This window comes from Diadema setosum, chromosome 10 (genome assembly GCF_964275005.1).
Source record: "Diadema setosum chromosome 10, eeDiaSeto1, whole genome shotgun sequence".
Lineage (NCBI taxonomy): Eukaryota > Metazoa > Echinodermata > Echinoidea > Diadematoida > Diadematidae > Diadema > Diadema setosum.
In genome coordinates this window covers 39760178-39780078 of record NC_092694.1, presented here as the reverse complement: position 1 = coordinate 39780078, position 19901 = coordinate 39760178, and the positions used below count along the sequence as shown (strand labels likewise).

The 19901-nt window shown below is 39.1% G+C and overlaps 1 protein-coding gene across 1 annotated transcript; it reads right to left on the bottom strand.

Moving 5' to 3' along the window:
• Nucleotides 1–4698: 4698 nt before the first annotated feature.
• On the bottom strand, nucleotides 4699–13061 carry LOC140234228 (adenosine 5'-monophosphoramidase HINT3-like). Its single transcript, XM_072314290.1, has 6 exons — nucleotides 12812–13061; nucleotides 9429–9597; nucleotides 8242–8359; nucleotides 7018–7084; nucleotides 6135–6261; nucleotides 4699–5468 (listed from the first exon to the last, which is right to left on the bottom strand). Exons 2-6 carry the CDS (start codon nucleotides 9555–9557, stop codon nucleotides 5364–5366), a joined length of 546 nt encoding a protein of 181 aa, XP_072170391.1. The 5' UTR covers nucleotides 9558–9597; nucleotides 12812–13061; the 3' UTR covers nucleotides 4699–5363.
• Between the last annotated feature and the right edge of the window lie 6840 nt (nucleotides 13062–19901).

The window sequence follows — 19901 nt, the reverse complement described above, 5'->3', positions numbered from 1 at the left end:
ACTCTTCCCGAGGAGGGCACCCTTACGACAGTAGGTAGGAGAACGAGTCCATTTGGTAATGTTGGGGTATCCCTCTCCTCAACAACTGCGACACAAGGTTGTCTAGGCATATGCGTAGTGCAGTCTACCATAATACTACACCTTGCTGGTAGGAGAATGGGCTTCTTTCCACCAGACCGAACTTGATAACGTTTTTTCGTAGTCGTTTGGGGTTTCCGGGCCATCACCTCTTCATACAGGGCAAGGACATGGACCCACGCAGTTCCCTCACTGGACTCTGCTAGTGTCTGCTGAAACCGGCTCTCTGACGTGGACTTCAGTGCCTTGTTGACACCTCGAAGGACGTTAGATCCGATGACAGCAGGAACAAGCTTCTTACGCTCGGCCATGGGCGGGTGAACAGGATCACGCACGACGAGGAAACCCATCTCCGGAAACCTCTTTCCCATGACCTCCAGTGACAACTCAACATAGCCGCGATAAGGAACTGCCAGACCTTGTGCACCTGTAATAGAGATGAACTCTGAAACGTCAACAATTTCTTCATGAGCGAGGTGCTCATTGAAGAAGGACTCTGTAATCGTAGACACCTGCGCACCAGTGTCCAGCAAACATCTGACGTCCTTCACCCCTCCAAGATCCACCGACACCTCCGGACAGCTTCCCACCGCCTTCTCGAAAACTGCTGAGCCATGACATTCCTTACCCACCGTTTGGCTCTCAACGGTGGGCCTTACTCTTTTGGCGCCCCAGCTGGGGTTTGCGACGCCGGTTGCTTGGTGATAGCTTGACCCTCATTGGCCTGATTCAAGTCTGCCATCCTCTTCTTGCACTGACGTTGAATGTGGCCAGTCTTCCCGCAGTAGTAACAGGTGATCCTTGGTCGGCTGGAACGTTCAGCAGTCAACGCCTCAATCTGACGTTGCTGCTTTTCCAGAAGGTCGCCCTGCCTCTTCAGGATATCCAGGATGCTTGCCTTTTCGCTCGTCGAGGTCTCCTGCAAGGTGGCTGCCTTTGGCTTCCTCGATAGCCCAAACCAATTGAGGGCACGGTCTCGGAGTTCAAAGAAGTCGAGGTCGGGAGACTCGGTGTTCAGTCGTCTGAGCTCTCGCCGCAACCCCTCATCACAAACAGTCTCCGCCAGCCGTCCCTTTAGAGTTTCCGTCTTGCTGCCCTTGTAGGAGCTGTCCAGGAAGCATATGCGGTCATAGAGGGTCACCAGTTGGAGTGAGCATTCCAGCAGTCCCTCTGCTGGAGCCTGCTGGTAGCTGAAGAACTTCTGGAGTAGAACCGGAAGAGAGTCCCCACTCCCGAAGACCTTCTCCAGAGTAGCGAAGATCTCCTTCACGTCCTCGGCTACAGCATCACCACGACCAAGGATCTCCCTGCGGGCGTTCCCTCCTAGGTGATCACGGACGAAAGCAGCCTGCTCTGAAGTACCCAAGTTCCGGACAGCAAGCTGGCTTTTCATGTCTATGATCCAGTCCTGGACGGTTGGATCTCCTGGTTTCACTGGTTTCCCTTTGAAGACTTCCAGCCGCCTTCCCTGTGTCAAGAAGATGGGCTGGATGCCGGTAGTTGTGCTTGCTGAGGCATGGACCTTGGTGTCATCCCGTTCTCCCGCAAGCTTGGCTTCCAGCTCCGCCACCTTCTCCTTCAGGGCGTCAATCTCCGATTTCTCCATATTGTATTCTCCAGCAAAGGGGCAGGTAGGTGAACAGTGATCTGCGAATCCTGTCCGTGACGCCAAATTTTTTGTAACGACAACAAATGGAGCCGGGACTCGCAGTGTTGGTTACGGGTGTTCTTTATTATTCGCAGGTTCTGATCGTCAACTGAACCCAAACCCTGAAAGATGTAAACATTATGTACAAGGGATAATGAGTACATTGTATAATCATTGAATATACATGAATGAATGAATGAAGTTCATTAACATAGCATACACAGTCTTATAATTCAGTTGTGTTCACTCTTATTTGTGATGCTTTATTGCATCATTGCATCGTTATACATTCTGTATCGACATTCATTAGCATAATTTCTGCAACTTGTAATTGGCACATAGTCATTGATTATTGACATTCAATTCCAACAGATGGTCAATTGCTGATAATTCATGCTATATGCTCATTGAATATTTTGTTTCATCTGCATGATTATAGCTATTCCGTTATAAGTATATTTACAATAGCAAATCTCTAATTCGCATTAGGTTTCTCTATACAGTCCAAAGAGTTAACTTTATGTCAGAAATTCTGATACAAATTCCGATGTGAAAGCGTTTGTATTGGCTTAACTGTAGCTCTACTGTTCTGCAACAGGTGTTACGTGTGAAAGCTCCTAGGTCGTAAATGTGTCAAGAATGCTCTCTCACTGACCAGAGAGGATTGAATGACCTTAGGTCCATAGTCCGCTCACTAGGTTAAAGTGAATTTGCTCTGTTTCTAGAATCTTGACGTCACAGTGTTTCTTGATAGAATGAATTGTTCTACACTGCTCTTGAATTCATCGATGTCTTGCTAACTAACTTGAACAAGTAATCATATGCTAAATCAGAGTAATGCATCTTAAGCTGAATTATTAGCAAATGTAATTAACAGACATCACATATAAAGAATTTACAATGATTGCAACTCAATCAGCAATAACAGATATTGATATCCAAATATTCTCTGATACAACTCAACATAATAAAGCAAGATTCAATTCGCTCAAAGAACCAACAGTGTACATTCAATACCGGGCCTTATACCGTTAAACACTCCTATCATCTTCAATAGGCAAGATATGGAAATAGGGAAAGGAATTAGGAGGAAGAATGAAGAAGGAGGAGAAGAAGGAGAGAGAGAGAGGGGGGGGGGGTTCCTAGCCAGTGCATACTCCAATATGACTAGAACATTACATTCACGAGTGTTTACTCCACAATGTCGTCACACACACAATGTCAGCTAACAAGATGTTGTAACAGCAGGAATGAACATATATCTCCAAATTGTCAAGTCCATCTTTTAACCAGCTTTCTAACAAGTTCTTCCGATTTGTCAACTCAACTTAACTCAACGTCCACTCACATAATGTAGGAGCTCGATAACCGATAAACAATGTCATATCAACCAATCTGAGTCTGAGGCAGGTTTGAGCCATACATTTCAGAAGTCAGATATATATGAACGACAATGAAATCTCATGATGTGCCCATGCACATTCGCATCACTCTGTTCAACATAACAGAGGATCCCTATTTCAACTCTATTTGAAATAGCAACAATGTTATCACTGATCTATAGCGCAAGTAGCAGCTCATAGATAATCCTAACACTATCTGGACAACATACTAGACTCGAACTAGACTTCACAGTTTAAGCTTGACAAAGAAGATAACTTACCCCTGCCGGAGACAAAGATAGCTGACTCCCGATCACTCGCTCTGCTTCACAATATCTTGCTGTTTCTTCGTTGTCAAAGATTCCAATATGAAGTGAGGAGAGGAAAACGTCGCTATTTATTGGGTTTAGGACCCTTCCCAAAGATATATTTTAACTTTAAATTCCAATCCACCGACGCACAGTCCTACGTCACTTTTACTGCCACCTTGTTTGGGTGGAGGGCTATGTCTGGCTATGAGGTCATAGCTTGACCCAAGGAGGGCAGAGAGTGGACATTATGCCCAAATTTGGCAAGTAAAAGTGGAGAATGTGACCGGAAGGATTGGACTTCCTGAATGGCGCAGGGTGACTCATTTTCCAGAAAATGTATTTTTATGTTACTTTTTGTTTTGATTTTTTGATTCTTAGAAATCTTTCTTTCTCTTTGTTTTGACAAAAACCACAATGTTACATATATATATATATATATATATTTATATATACATATATATATACATAAATATATATATATATATATACATATTCATATGATAGGCCTACATTGTGTAAAGTTAGTTTTGGAGATACACCGTACAATTACCATAAAGGTACTGAATTAAGTCTTCACAAATGCTGATGATATGTGTACATGAGTAAAAGGAGTTTAAAGTGGGATATGAGAGAAGTTTTTTTTACTCAAAATTAAACTGCGTTTATTACACCATGTTCTAGGTGGCCACAGCAGCCCCATTTGCCCGAAACGTAGAGCGCCATGGATAGATGAGACATTCTCTTGTTTTTTCCCCTTCGCATTCTAAGCTTGTTCATTCCAGTCCTCGCCCCAGTGAACATTTAGCTATCATACGCTGTTCTTACTGTGTCTGGTCAGGCTAGACTATCAATATCGTTAGTCGCGTCCTGCTATGGGCAGCTTCCAAGTTTTGTTACGGCCTATCACCTGTTGCCCCATTTTTGATCAATGATGCATTCCTCCCGTTTTATCACTGCATACTGTAGATTCCTCATTAGCACCGGGACAGCCGTGGCAAATTTTTGACAGTTTAAAAACCTGACACCGCATCCACGGCAACCACGGCCTGTCACGTTTGATAATCCCGTATCATCACGTTGTTTCAAGTCCATCCCATTTTCTCCACAGTGGCCTGAAACAGGGTTGTCGTGGTTGCCGGAAACATGGTTTAAACGCAGCTTATAACTTTTTAAACAATGCATAAATGATACTTTTTTCTTCTACTAAGCAAAAAACAAAAACAAAAACAAAAACAAAAACAAAAACACTCACAGACAGCAACACTGTGCAAACTTAGTTTAGTTTTTGCTTTAATACTGACATGAATAGCCAATAGTGTTTTTAAAACCAACAACTTAAACACTTTTCCTAACACTCATTTCAGGCTAACTGACAAATATACTGTAATCTAATAATAAACATCTACACAAGAGCCTGACATAAATCAACAGCAGAGGAGTTGAAGTTCTATGAAAGTTGCAACTTGGTCAGTTTGAATAAAAGACATATCACAGCTAGCCATTTGTGCAGTTTTAACAAACAGTACCAGATGAAGCCTTGAAGGTACATACTGGTGGCTCTTGTGTGTAAATGCCATCTGTAAATTGCAGCTGACACATAATCATCAAGATTTATATGGAAGGCCAACAATCTCTCGTTCAAGAAATAAGGTATTACTTGAATCTGGGTCTTTCTCTTTTCCTCCTTCAAAGTTATTTCAAATATGCAGCAAATACACCCATGCAAGAAAGTCTGTGTCCAACAATGTGACCAAACAGTATCATGAAATCACTGTTTGCTGATGAACAACTTTCAAGTGACAGCAGCACTTTGATAAAACACAATGCTTACCAAAATGAAAGCTATCAGTGTGCAACAAATGTGAGATAAGTGGGTATTGCACTGCCAGTATCAATGAAAGACAAAAGCCACAATAAACTACAGAGAAGCTTGATTGTGAACAGTCATATGTGTGTCCCACTGTCTTTACTGCTTGCCTCTGATACTTCCTTTACGCTTTCTTGTCTTGGTCTGTCTCTGCACTGAAGCCAGTCAAATGCCCAATCATACTGACATGTATAGGAAGGTGGGTTGGGAGAGATGTGTGTGTGAGAGAGAGAAAGAGAAAGAGAGTGAACTTACACACATATTCTCATAGAAGTCAAAGAAAACAGTCAATTTCACTTCACTGAATTAAAAAAACAAAAACCAAAAAAAAAAACACCAAAAACCAAAATCCAAAAAATCAGTAATTGGAAAGTAAAGGTGCCATTACAATTGAGCCACACACCTGATACGGAAAGGTTTACATGTTACCACAAAAACTGAAAACAATGGATAATGGAGGGATATTTTTGTTGCCAATCATTAAAAAAAAAAGACACACACACACACACACACATAAACACAAAAGTAGTACAGTATCATGTTTTCAAAATAACTTTAACAGAAATGAAAGAACTCTCAGGTTACAAAATGAAAACAGAAAAAGTGTTTTCAAAATTACAATGTACAAACTAATAGTACTTCTAGACAAAAAAAAAAAGAAGAAAGAAAACTCAAACTTAGTGATGATACCTGAAGTAGAATACTCTTTTCATGTATTAAGGAAAATAATAATCTTATTTGTTGTAATACTAATCTTGCAAGATTTGTGTGACATTTATCATTTACTGCGAATTGGAGACTCCATTGTATTTCCGGAATATTAAAATGTACAATCCACCAATACTCACAGACACAAACCAGTATGTGTTTGGCTTGAAGATGAGACGAGCAAGAAATCCCATTCGTTTCTCTGGATAGATGACATGCAGATGTAGATGTTCAACACTGTAAAATGGAGGCCAATGAAACCCAACTCTGCAATAGGAACAGAAACACATTTCAGTTGGTAGACTTCTCTAAATCCTTTATACGTTCTATAATCAATGTTTATTGGAATTGGAGTCTAAAGTGAAATGCTTCTATAAAGTGATCATTAACAGGGCTGAACAGTAATCCATTTTTCTACTGGTCCAGCCTGTTCCTGTAAGATCAGTAGACAGAACAGATGCTCAGTTTTTTTCATGATTCACTTGTCCAAACCTGAAATATACTGGCCCTGTTCTTTTTTTTTTTTTCCTGACTGGCCCAGACAATGTTTTTTGTTGGTGGTGTTTTGTTTTGTTCTTTTTTTTTTTCTTTTCTTTTCTTTTTGCGGTCATGTCAGCAGACAGTAAATTTGGCAAGAAAAATGGAATTTGCAAACTTCCTGCTTTTACTTGTGTGTGTGTGGGGGGGGGGGGGGTGGGCAGGTATTTGTTTGGCTTGTTTGTTTTTATATTTCCCTATGGCATTTGATTGGTTTGGAATTTCATGAGAAACTGTGGAATGGATTTGTTTATAATATTATGTAAGGATTGCTTTGTTGGAGAGGAAATATGATGTGATTGTGTTTGTACAGCATACAGTTTTGGAAATCCAAATACAGTTGTAGCCTACAATCTGCTCAAATACTTGCTTCTTGACAGCAATAAACTCGTATCTTCTGAGTTAATTATCATCCTGCATGAAGTAAACCAAAAGTCCGATGTTATTACTCTCAGATCTGTGCTAGCATACAATGTACCAAGGTACCTGGATTCCTCCAGAATTCCACCTCTCGCTTCGATGACAGCCTTGCCAACTTGTCTGAGGTAGTCCACTTTGTCATGAAAGGCAAGACAATACAAAGCAAATTACAGAGAGAAACAAAACCTATGTATGATATATCGTCCAAAACTTACATACAGTACTCGGTAATGCTGCAAAGGTCTACAAATGTGTCCATATGATACTGTGCTTTCATATGCCTTAATGACAAGTCTATGGCAGTGTTTATAAATCATTATCTGAACAATGAATTACGGGAACCATCACTTCATTACATGCACACACACACACACACACACACAATCATTCTACCAACAAAAACACACACACAAACAAAAACAGATATCATACATAAAATCTGAAATACATTGTACATGTAGGTTACAAACACACTATCAAGAGCTCAAGACCTTCAATAGGAATTTTGTCCCCAGAATCATTGCACTCTGGGTTGGTCAGTCCCTCAACACATGCTAATCCATACACACAAACACACACACCCATGTCTGTAGCTGCTAACTTAAATGAGTGACATACTCCTCACATGTCTCTGTCTCAGATGTTAACTACCTAGTTTTCCCACTAGAAAAAAAAAATATAAACATGTATATACAAAAGATATTATATACAGGTACACTGTAGTTGTGATACAAACACATCAAAAATTTAATGTCTCTTACTTTGCCTCCCTAGAGTACTTATTCCACAATATAAGGCTGATTTTAATAGGTCTGCTGGGAACAGAATGGTTGAGGATGGAACAATGTCTTTGCCATTTTCAAATAAAGCCGCAATGTTTTTAAGGTCAGAACGGTTTTATGTAGGAATCTTTGTCAGATAAAGCTCCAGTTACGGTCAAACCTGTCAATAGCGACCACTGTCTATAGCGACCACCTGCCTATGCGACCACTATACACAATGCCCCCCAACTTCGCCCAAGAGAAAAGCCATGTTAATGACCCTGTCTATGGCAGCCACCTGTATACAATGGCCACTTTTTTTGGTCTCCCTTGGGTGGCCGCTTTAGGCAGGTTTGACTGTACTGCCATCAATCCACATATACATGTATGTGAAATATGACAAGTTGGAAGATTTAGATCTTCTATCAAGTTTCTTTTGGTTGTCTAACTCTCATCCCTGAAGATCGACACACCAGTAAGCAAGTCAGAAGTACATCAAGCTTTTATGTGAAGACCTGAATCCACTTACTGAGAGGGAGATCTGTTGTAGATAGAGACTTGACGGGACCATGGTGTGACTTGGGAATGATGAGGAGATGCTCCTTGGTTGCTGGTCTTATATCATGGAAAACTGTCACAGCTTCATTCTATAGCAACACAAAGAAACATTAGTATGCCAGTTTCTATGCAATAATATAGAATAATGAGAATCAAAGCATCTAATTGGTAATGGTATTTAATGTTTCATAATAATGAATGGGAGGGTAGATTGTGGACTACACAGAACAGTTAGCAAGTTAGATTCTATACACAAAACAAATATCTACATGTAGTATAAGTGTAGACCTATTAGAAATCTACTGACTCTTTACTGTGCACGTTTTGTCAACTTTTGTATGTATACTAACATGGACGAGCATGTCCCATTTGCACCAAACAAACTAAACACATGTCACTCGCTGTCAAATTAGTGAGGTAGCATACGTGTACAACTGTGAGCTGATCTTTCATCCTTTCACCCGAAAGACTTCCATTGGTTACATATTATTGTATGTCCCCCCACCCATCCCCTCCCCATTTATTTTGTCATATATACCACTCTACACTGTATAACGGGTAGGTACATACATGTAGTCTATGACTACTCTCTTGGTACCTTACACATACATGCACACTTTGTCGCCAAATGTGCATGTAGGTCTACTGTACATGGGAGCATCCATGCATTTCAACTAGCAATGAGGGATGGGTAGGGTTAGGTTACTGTATACCTGTATGCCAAATATTTCGCAAGGTTTTTATTTTCGCAAATTTTGCGCGTCAGGTGCTATTCGCAAAATTAAAGAAACGCAAAAATATTGACTCTGTTCCCGATGTAAATGTGACGTACATCCTGTTTGCATGTACATTTCTCTGTTCAGTACAGGACTCCACGATCGCGAATATGTCACTAGCAAAATTGTTGGGAATTCCAGATTCGCACAAATTTTGACTCGCGAAATATTTGGCATACATACAGTATACTGTGCAGAGTTGTAATCTGGTACAATGGTACAACAACTACAACATGGCAAAATTAGTGGGGGTAAGTCATAAGGTCACAATATAAGATAGGCCTACATGAATGGAAATTTTTCATTGACAGAACCCGAGCTCGAGGCCTTGTTATCAAATGTTGAGTACCGTAATATGTAATATGTAAGAGTTTATCCTCACCTGAAATAGAATATTTGTTCTTGGCTCTTTCCCCTGCGCTATCTTGCAAAATATGCAGCCATCCTTGAATACAGGTTCTCCAAGAGTAGATAGGAAGTCTGTGTGTAATGCACTATCCAAATCCTCCATGCCCAAACCAGTCTCTTTCACGTTAGCTGCCACCAGCTAGCTGCAATATCAAATGATCAGACAGTCATGCTACTTTAATATTGCTAGCTAAACTGAAGTCTTTTCAAGCAATGAACTAGCATCTCCTTGATTAAAGTAGAGCATCTGTATTAATTTTATGTAGGCCTACCAGGTCACTTTTATCGTACATTGTGACATCATCCTGTTCACCATGTCACCTCTCACTGACGTACGACACTTCTCCCCAGTCGTTTTTCCCAACTGAAAATCATATTTTTACGTATTTTTTTGGATATTTTTTGAGTATTTTCTTTAACAATGCATATTTTTATGATATTTTTAGGAAAAATACTCTAAAAATAGCATATTTTGGGGGTATTTTTTCGAGATCTGATGAGATGAATATTTTTTCTATATTTTTTCATCTTCCCTATAAACGTTCTTGTCAGTTAGTAAAAATACTCTAAAAATAGGATATTTTTGTCAAATTTGAAATACAATTTATATTTTTTCTGTATTTTTTCAGCTTAATTAAACAAATTAATAAAAAAAAGCATAAAAATATGCTTTAAATTAAAAATGTGGTAAAACTGTGGTAAAAGTGAATCAGTTGGTACAAATTGAAGTCAGTTGACATTTCAACTAGCAAACTATATATGTAGACCAGGTATGTATAATGCTCTTGTGTGTGCTTGTGTGTGTGTGTGTATATACATATATGTGTGTGTGTGTTGACGTGCGTATGTGTGTGCATTAATTTGTGTGTAAACAGTTTGTTGACACTTGAAAGCTAAGTACCTGACTTGGGCTTGCTTACCAGTTCATTCCAGATTAAAACCCATTAACCATAATGCCAGTTGATTCTGGGCCCCGTCTTATAAAGCCTTCACATCAATCACAAGTCCCCAAATCAATCGCAACTTGCATTGCAGCACACAAAAAACTTGTGATTGATTTCTATCACAAGTCTATATAAAACAGAATTCTTCTCATTATGATCAGGGGGGGGGGGGAGGGGACAGGCCCCACTGGTTTCTACTGGTCATGCATATTCATAAGCTATTTAAATTCTCTTGGAATGGAAAAACAAAAATATAGTTCTTATTGTTATTATGATTACAATAAGCTTTGAACTGTGTTAAAAAGTTTACTCAGTATTATTGTTGTGTTATTCATAATTTCAACTTGTGTTGAGGAGGCATTTTCATTTTTCAATATCAAAAGTGTAATTTACTCGGTAACCATGCCTTAATATACAAAATCGCCCTATATAAGTGAGTGTGAAGTATCAGGTGCGAACTAGCTGTCTGTCTGTCTTCTCGTTCTGTCTTCACCCTTTCCGCTATTCTTCTATCAACACTTCTCTTCCACGATGTCTCTGCCTACTAGGGGCCGATAAGACAACTAGAGGCGCCTGACCCCGGGAAAGGCCAAGACATCACCGGCGTCGGCGGGCGGGTCCTATACCTGCTTTGCCGACGGGAATGGCGTAACCCTGCATTTCTCTCGATGCAGGAGTAGGCAGATGACATCATTTCCGGAACCCTGTCCCCTTTTCTTTCCGATGTATATATATCATTGTAAATATAAAAATAAATGTAATTAGGTTTTTTGTAAATAATTCAAAGTATTTTAGGTTTTCATAATTAATTTAAGGCATATCTGAATAATTATATTTTTTGGAGCAAATTGCCCACCCGGCAGAGAGCTCCACAATCCAAAAGAACAACAACAACAACAGGTGCGAACTAGGTATCGAGTATAAAGGGTTACATAGGCCTAGGCTCTTAGACTAGCTGTAGGGGTATGATTGTGAAAGGTTAATTTGGTTGTTGATAATGTCTTTACATACAGCAGGGCTGCCAACTCTCACTCATTGAGAGCAGAGATGTCAAGTTCAAAAAATTTTTATGAGTGAGATTTTCATGACTCGGCGTTTCGGCGCTCGCGCACATGCGCACGCGAACGAGGAGGGTGTCACCCCTCCCATGGTATGGAGCTTTTTTGAATTATTAGCTCTTAATGATGCGATCTGGTGCATACTTAAGTGACTATTTTTTACTAACTTTGAAAGACAAAAGGGAAATATACCTTCAATTGCAACTATCACTTGAATCCTTTGAGCTATGCTCCTTATTTTTGGCACAAATTGCAGACTTCACCCGATGCGTGAGAAAAATGGGTGCCCTGCGTGAGATCGTGAGACAGGCCCTAAATGCTTGAGTCTCACGCAGAATGCGTGAGACTTGGTAGCTCTGTGAGAGTGAGACTCGCTCATTTTGGTCCTTTCTCACTCTAAAACTTTATTTCATTTGCATGCATTTCTATTGATCTCACTCATTTTGATTCCTAAATTATAACATTGGCCTATGGGAGTCTCACTCTCAACTAGTTTCCAATGTTGGCAGCGCTGATACAAGTACAGAATATTAAATATGTTCTTCAATACGCTCAAATATCAACATGAAAATAATTGTCCAAACTCGAACAATGTATTTTTGCAGTATTTTTGTAACTAGCCCCAAATCATAAAGGCATTAAAAATAGCGGAAAGACTTCCTTTTGAGACAGCCACCCCAATCACACTAACTAGTAGTAGTACTAAATTATGTAAGTGCAGATCTATACAACTCTATAGTAACTAGCCTAACCTTCTTGCTTGCGATACACACGGATGCATGCACTCACTTTAGGGTGGCTGTCTCAAAAGGAACTCTTGCCAAAATAGAAAAGAAAATATTTTTACAATATCTTTTTGCTGTAGCAGCACGATGTGACAAAAAATATTCAGAAAATATATTTTTAACATACAGATTACAGTATTCAGCGTTCCAAAACTGTACGAAAAAAACATTTTTTCAAAAATATATTTTTGAGGTATTTTTCTTATATTTTTAGAATATTTTGAAATACAAAAATATCGTAAAAATATTTTTTTGGGTGATTTTTGAAATATTTTTATAATATTTTTGTGATTTTTTTTTCGAGCAGGCTATTTTTTAAGGGTCTAAAATAACCCCCCCCCCCAAAAAAAAAAAAAAAAAAAAAAAAGAGGTCAGTGATAATAAATTGGGCATGTTGCACGTAACGTTTGATTGTTAGGCGCCTACTGCCAAATTGTTGACGTTGTATTTCAAGAACTCACATAATCACAGACTCATTAGTAAATTCAATCAATGACAATGTCAATCATGTCAATGATTCACCCAGCAGTAGATCTACCCATGGCATAAGAACATGTTCACGTAATTCACCTTTCTGGAATTCTTGTGGTCTTGACCAAAATTTCGGGGCGGGAACCACCACTACCAGAGTCACCTCAGTTCTCATTCCCAGTCATTAAACCATTGGCACCGATGATCCATCGATTTGTAGGAGTAGATCTACAGTAAATTACCAAGTAAATGTAGACGTTCCACATGCATGTACTAGACAGCGGCATAGCAGGTCTAACCTGCTATTGCTTTCCCCACCTGGCCACATACACTGAACCCCAAATTCTTCTACCCGTACCCAGCTAACAACTACTGCTAGCTAGCTACATACAGTAAACGTAAACAGCTGTTGCTCAACAGCCGTAGTTGGCGTGTCTCACCTCGGAAGTGAAAATAAACACGCGACCACAGAATCTGTGCACGCGACCCGTTTATAGCCAAAGAGTACAGTATACTGTAGTCAGTGTAGAAAGCGCAAGCTAGCGCTTAGATCTTTGGTCATTGTTGATGTTGGTGGAATATAGCCGTACTAAAATTTACGTGTTGTAGATGGTAGGCACTTTTGAGGCGAGAATGCTCTGCGGGAAGTAGTTTCACCAAAGGTCACAGATATTAATTATTCATGAGCTGCCGCGCTGACTGCCGAAGCCTTATTGAATATGTATGAGGTGGGAGATTCCCTGTTCCCCTGCGTTATAAACGTACACCACCGAGTGTACGTCATGTAAACACATTTTGCTTGCACAGTTGCAACAGTATGTGTATGTGTGTGTGTGTTTGTGTGTGTGTGTGTGTGTGTGTGTGTGTGTTTGTCCGTCTGTCTGTCACCCACTCGAGGGATGTCCATCGACAACTCACCCTTGCTGACATCCCGAAGATTCTGTACAAACCTGGTTTGACGATGAGTTTGATCGTCATTGTGGTAAATGCGTTTGAAGGGGGGGGGGGGACGGGGGGTGAGAAGATTCTTCAAATAAATACTTTTAGTAGGGCCTAGTTGTTATTTTTTTATTTTTTTGTTCGTGGGGGGGGGGGTGGGTAAAATGGGCTGGGTCAGGAAACACAAAAAAGTACACTTAATGAAATCAGTCATTCTCTTAAGTTCTAATTAAATCGAAGTTCATCTCAATCAACCGTTAAAAATGACAACGTCTATAGTAATACCAAAGAGCTGTATTAGAGCTCTATGAGTAATACATGCTCTTCTAATGCCTACGCGTTATACACATAAAACGAGGCGACAGTAGAGTGTGGTGAGGCGACAGTAGAGTGCGGTTTGGTCATACTTACCGATGAGCTTGCATTTTTAACACTGATTATTTTTAGTAGAGTGACAAATAAAGCCCCTGGAGCCGAAACTCATGTCTTTTGAAGCGATTCGACCGTTAAAAGTGACAACATCTTAGTATCAAATGCTCTTCTAATGCCTATGCGTTATACACATAAAATGAGGCGACAGTAGACTGTGGTGAGGCGACAGTAGAGTGCGGTTTGGTCATATTGGTGAATTTACCGATGAACTTGCATTTTTAACATTGATCATTTTTAGTAGAGTGACAAATAAAGCCCCTGGAGCCGAATCTCATGTCTTTTGAAGCCAATCGACCGTTAAAAGTGACAACATCTTAGTATCAAATGCTCTTCTAATGCCTATGCGTTATACACATAAAACGAGTCGACAGTAGAGTGTGGTGAGGCGACAGTAGAGTGCGGTTTGGTCATATTGGTGAATTTACCGATGAGCTTGAATTTTTAACTTTAATTATTTTTAGTAGAGTGACAAACAGAGCCCCTGGAGCCGAAACTCATGTCTTTTGATGCGATTCGACCGTTAAAAATGACAACATCTATAGTATTACGTGCTCTTCTAATGCCTATGCGATATACACATAAAACGAGGCGACAGTAGAGTGTGGTGAGGCGACAGTAGAGTGCGGTTTGGTCATATTGGTGAATTTACCGATGAACTTCAATTCTTAACATTAATTATTTTTAATAGAGTGACAAATAAAGCCCCTGGAGCCGAAACACATGTCTTTTGGAGCGATTCGACCGTTAAAAGTGACAACATCTTAGTATTAAATGCTCTCTAATGCCTATGCGTTATACACATAAAACGAGGCGACAGTAGAGTGTGGTGAGGCGACAGTAGAGTACGGTTTGGCCATATTGGTGAATTTACAGATGAACTTGCATTTTTAACAGTGATTATTTTTAGTAGAGTGACAAATAAAGCCCCTGGAGCCGAATCTCATGTCTTTTGAAGCGAATCGACCGTTAAAAGTGACAACATCTTAGTATCAAATGCTCTTCTAATGCCTATGCGTTATAATACACATAAAACGAGGTGACAGTAGAGTGTGGTGAGGCGACAGTAGAGTGCGGTTTGGTCATATTGGTGAATTTACCGATGAACTTGCATTTTTAACATTGATCATTTTTAGTAGAGTGACAAAAAGCCCCTGGAGCCGAATCTCATGTCTTTTGAAGCGAATCGACCGTTAAAAGTGACAACATCTTAGTATCAAATGCTCTTCTAATGCCTATGCGTTATACACATAAAACGAGGCGACAGTAGAGTGCGGTTTGGTCATATTGGTGAATTTACCGATGAGCTTGAATTTTTAACTTCAATTCTTTTTAGTAGAGTGACAAACAAAGCCCCTAGAGCCGAAACTCATGTCTTTTGATGCGATTCGACCGTTAAAGATGACAGCATCTATAGTATTACGTGCTCTTCTAATGCCTATGCGTTAAAAACGAGGCGACAGTAGAGTGTGGTGAGGCGACAGTAGAGTGCGGTTTGGTCATATTGGTGAATTTACCGATGAGCTTGAATTTTTAACTTCAATTCTTTTTAGTAGAGTGACAAATAAAGCCCCTGGAGCCGAAACTCATGTCTTTTGATGCGATTCGACCGTTAAAGATGACAGCATCTATAGTATTACGTGCTCTTCTAATGCCTATGCGTTATACACATAAAACGAGGCGACAGTAGAGTGTGGTGAGGCGACAGTAGAGTGCGGTTTGGTCATATTGGTGAATTTACCGATGAACTTGCATTTTTAACACTGATTATTTTTAGTAGAGTGACAAATAAAGCCCCTGGAGCCGAAACTCATGTCTTTTGAAGCGATTCGACCGTTAAAAGTGACAACATCTTAGTATCAAATGCTCTTCTAATGCCTATGCGTTATACACATAAAATGAGGCGACAGTAGAGTGTGGTGAGGCGACAGTAGAGTGCGGTTTGGTCATATTGGTGAATTTACCGATGAACTTGCATTTTTAACATTGATCATTTTTAGTAGAGTGACAAATAAAGCCCCTGGAGCCGAATCTCATGTCTTTTGAAGCGAATCGACCGTTAAAAGTGACAACATCTTAGTATCAAATGCTCTTCTAATGCCTATGCGTTATACACATAAAACGAGGCGACAGTAGAGTGTGGTGAGGCGACAGTAGAGTGCGGTTTGGTCATATTGGTGAATTTACCGATGAGCTTGAATTTTTAACTTCAATTCTTTTTAGTAGAGTGACAAACAAAGCCCCTGGAGCCGAAACTCATGTCTTTTGATGCGATTCGACCGTTAAAGATGACAGCATCTATAGTATTACGTGCTCTTCTAATGCCTATACATTATACACATAAAACGAGGCGACAGTAGAGTGTGGTGAGGCGACAGTAGAGTGCGATTTGGTCATATTGGTGAATTTACCGATGAACTTGCATTTTTAACATTGATCATTTTTAGTAGAGTGACAAATAAAGCCCCCGGAGCCGAATCTCATGTCTTTTGAAGCGAATCGACCGTTAAAAGTGACAAGATCTTAGTATCAAATGCTCTTCTAATGCCTATATGCGTTATACACATAAAACGAGGCGACAGTAGAGTGTGGTGAGGCGACAGTAGAGTGCGGTTTGGTCATATTGGTGAATTTACCGATGAACTTTCATTTTTAACATTGATCATTTTTAGTAGAGTGACAAATAAAGCCCCTGGAGCCGAATCTCATGTCTTTTGAAGCGAATCGACCGTTAAAAGTGACAACATCTTAGTATCAAATGCTCTTCTAATGCCTATGCGTTATACACATAAAACGAGGCGACAGTAGAGTGTGGTGAGGCGACAGTAGAGTGCGGTTTGGTCATATTGGTGAATTTACCGATGAGCTTGAATTTTTAACTTCAATTATTTTTAGTAGAGTGACAAACAGAGCCCCTGGAGCCGAAACTCATGTCTTTTGATGCGATTCGACCGTTAAAAATGACAACATCTATAGTATTACGTGCTCTTCTAATGCCTATGCGTTATACACATAAAACGAGGCGACAGTAGAGTGTGGTGAGGCGACAGTAGAGTGCGATTTGGTCATATTGGTGAATTTACCGATGAACTTGCATTTTTAACACTGATTATTTTTAGTAGAGTGACAAATAAAGCCCCTGGAGCCGAAACTCATGTCTTTTGAAGCGAATCGACCGTTAAAAGTGACAACATCTTAGTATCAAATGCTCTTCTAATGCCTATGCGTTATACACATAAAATGAGGCGACAGTAGAGTGTGGTGAGGCGACAGTAGAGTGCGGTTTGGTCATATTGGTGAATTTACCGATGAACTTCAATTTTTAACATTAATTATTTTTAGTAGAGTGACAAATAAAGCCTCTGGAGCCGAAACTCATGTCTTTTGGAGCGATTCGACCGTTAAAAGTGACAACATCTTAGTATTAAATGCTCTTCTAATGCCTATGCGTTATACACATAAAACGAGGCGACAGTAGAGTGTGGTGAGGCGACAGTAGAGTGCGGTTTGGTCATACTTACCGATGAGCTTGAATTTTTAACTTAAATTATTTTTAGTAGAGTAACAAACAGAGCCCCTGGAGCCGAACTCATGTCTTTTGATGAGATTCGACCCTTGAAAATAACAATATCTTAGTATTAAGTGCTCTTCTAATTCCTATGTGTTATAAAAAGGCGACAGTAGACCGAGGTTTGGTCATATTGGCGATCACTAAAATTGGATTTACAACAAAATATTTTGATAATAAAGTGACGAACTAAATACACTCACCTGTCTTCTAAACTCTGGTGTTTTGATGTGATTTTAGCATAAATTTTAGCAAAAAAAAATCTTGTTAGTATAATTGTTCTTCCAATGCTTGTGTTGTACTCTCAAAAACCAGGCGACAGTATAGGAGTGCTTTGAGGCGACTGTATAGACTGAGGATTTTGGTAATATTTGTGACATTGCCAATGAAAATGATATTTCTGTATGAATTACTTTATGTATAAAATGACAGACAAAGAACCCAGAGAAAAATGACAACATCCTGTATAGATTGTTCTTCCAATGTCAATGTTTTGTACACAATGCACACACTCACATAGTTACACACACACACACACATATATATATATATATATATATATATATATATATATATATATATATATGTATATATACATATATATATATATATATATATATATATATATATATATACATAAGAATCATATAACAAATATGATTCAGAGTTTCTTCAAAACTAAAAATAAATTGAGAAAAAATTGAAGATGCACTGCCTTAGAAGTGGATTCTGCTCTATGCACACTCATCGATGGTTTGCAGTCAACCCTTCACACTACTTCTGTTACTGATTTCTTTTCGTGCAAACAATGGCTGAAGGGAAAATCCAGTCGAAATATACATTAGTCTCAGAATAAAGAGTACAAAATTATGTGTATAACAGTAAAATTCTGATCAAAACGGAAGAAAAACAATGAAGTTGTGACATTTTGAAATTTCGCTAATTTCTCACGAAAGAGTTCTTGAACAGTCTTTATGAATATACAAATGGCACAATGAGCATGCCTTCCCCTCACAACTTTCCATATTATTTGTAAATATGGACAAACTTCCCGTTTAAACCGCATTTATGCCCAAAGCTGAAATCCTGATATACCTATCTGATAACTATTCTTAAGTTATTCAACACGGAATAACATCATGTTTGAGATTTCACTGACGGAAGCATTGAATTTTCATTTTTTTTTTAACACAATCAGTAGAAAACTGTGAGGTTGTAACATGGTTATCTCATTTACATAATATCCACTGTACAAGAACTGTTTTGCAGAAATTAGCAAAACTTCAACATTTCATAACTTCTTAATTTTTCATCAGTTTTCAGTCAAATTTCTACTGTTGAACTTGTAAGACTTTACTCTTTTTTTTTTATTAAACTACTTACTTTTGGAATGGATCCTGAAATCCCTAGGAACTCTCATACTATAGAATGCAAACACAAGAGCAAGGTTTCAACTGTTTCTTATACCAGGCCTCAGACTTCTGTATTTGTAAAAAAAAAAAAAAAAAAAAAAAAAAAAAGTAGCTAAAATGTTACCAGGACACAAGTTTTTGCTTGTCATAGAGAAGTCTTACACAACTTAACTTCACAATAATAACATGAAACATATTTCCCCTGAATTGTCGACTAGCTGGAGAAAAACATGAAGTTGCAAGACCTTGTTCATTTGCACCATAATGTACTCGTACCATGGTAGCATACTGTCTGCTACTCATAATAATCTGACCTGCACAACTTTGCAGAATGGAAGCATGTTATATACAAACTTGTGATGCACTTGTGCCACTCTTAATGCTTTGTGGCCCACGTTGACACACCATTCTTGCTCTCATACTTTTGCATCCGAAAACAAAATAACTGAAATTATTTTACTCGGTACATGTCTTTGGCTTGTCTAAAAAAAAAGTCTTACATAACTTTACTTCACAATAATCACTTGAAACATACTTCCTCTTAATTGTCTACTAAATACTTTGTGGGCCACATTGACAGAACAGGCTTATTTTAGATGTTGTGAGCAAAATGTCGTAATTACAATAAGAATAACATACATCGTAGTCATAATTGTACAAAAGAAGGTTGAAAAAGAAGAAAGAGATAGATAGAGATGTACACCCAATGACCAATTCGTTGAAAATTCAATCAAAACAAGATGCGAACACAATATGTGATTTCAGAAGCTTTTTAAATGTTTCAATGGTCTCTGATGATCGGATCCTCAGTGGAAGAGCGTTCCAGAGAGATGGGGCTGCA

Excerpts from the sequence above, each read along its gene's own strand:
- LOC140234228 (XM_072314290.1), bottom strand. The coding sequence starts at position 9,557 with ATGGAGGATTTGGATAGTGCATTACACACAGACTTCCTATCTACTCTT. Across the intron at positions 7,085-8,241 it reads TACAACAGATCTCCCTCTCA|TGGACTACCTCAGACAAGTT; the intron begins GTAAGTGGATTC and ends TTCATGACAAAG. Across the intron at positions 5,469-6,134 it reads ACACATACTGGTTTGTGTCT|TATGATTGGGCATTTGACTG; the intron begins GTGAGTATTGGT and ends TATACATGTCAG.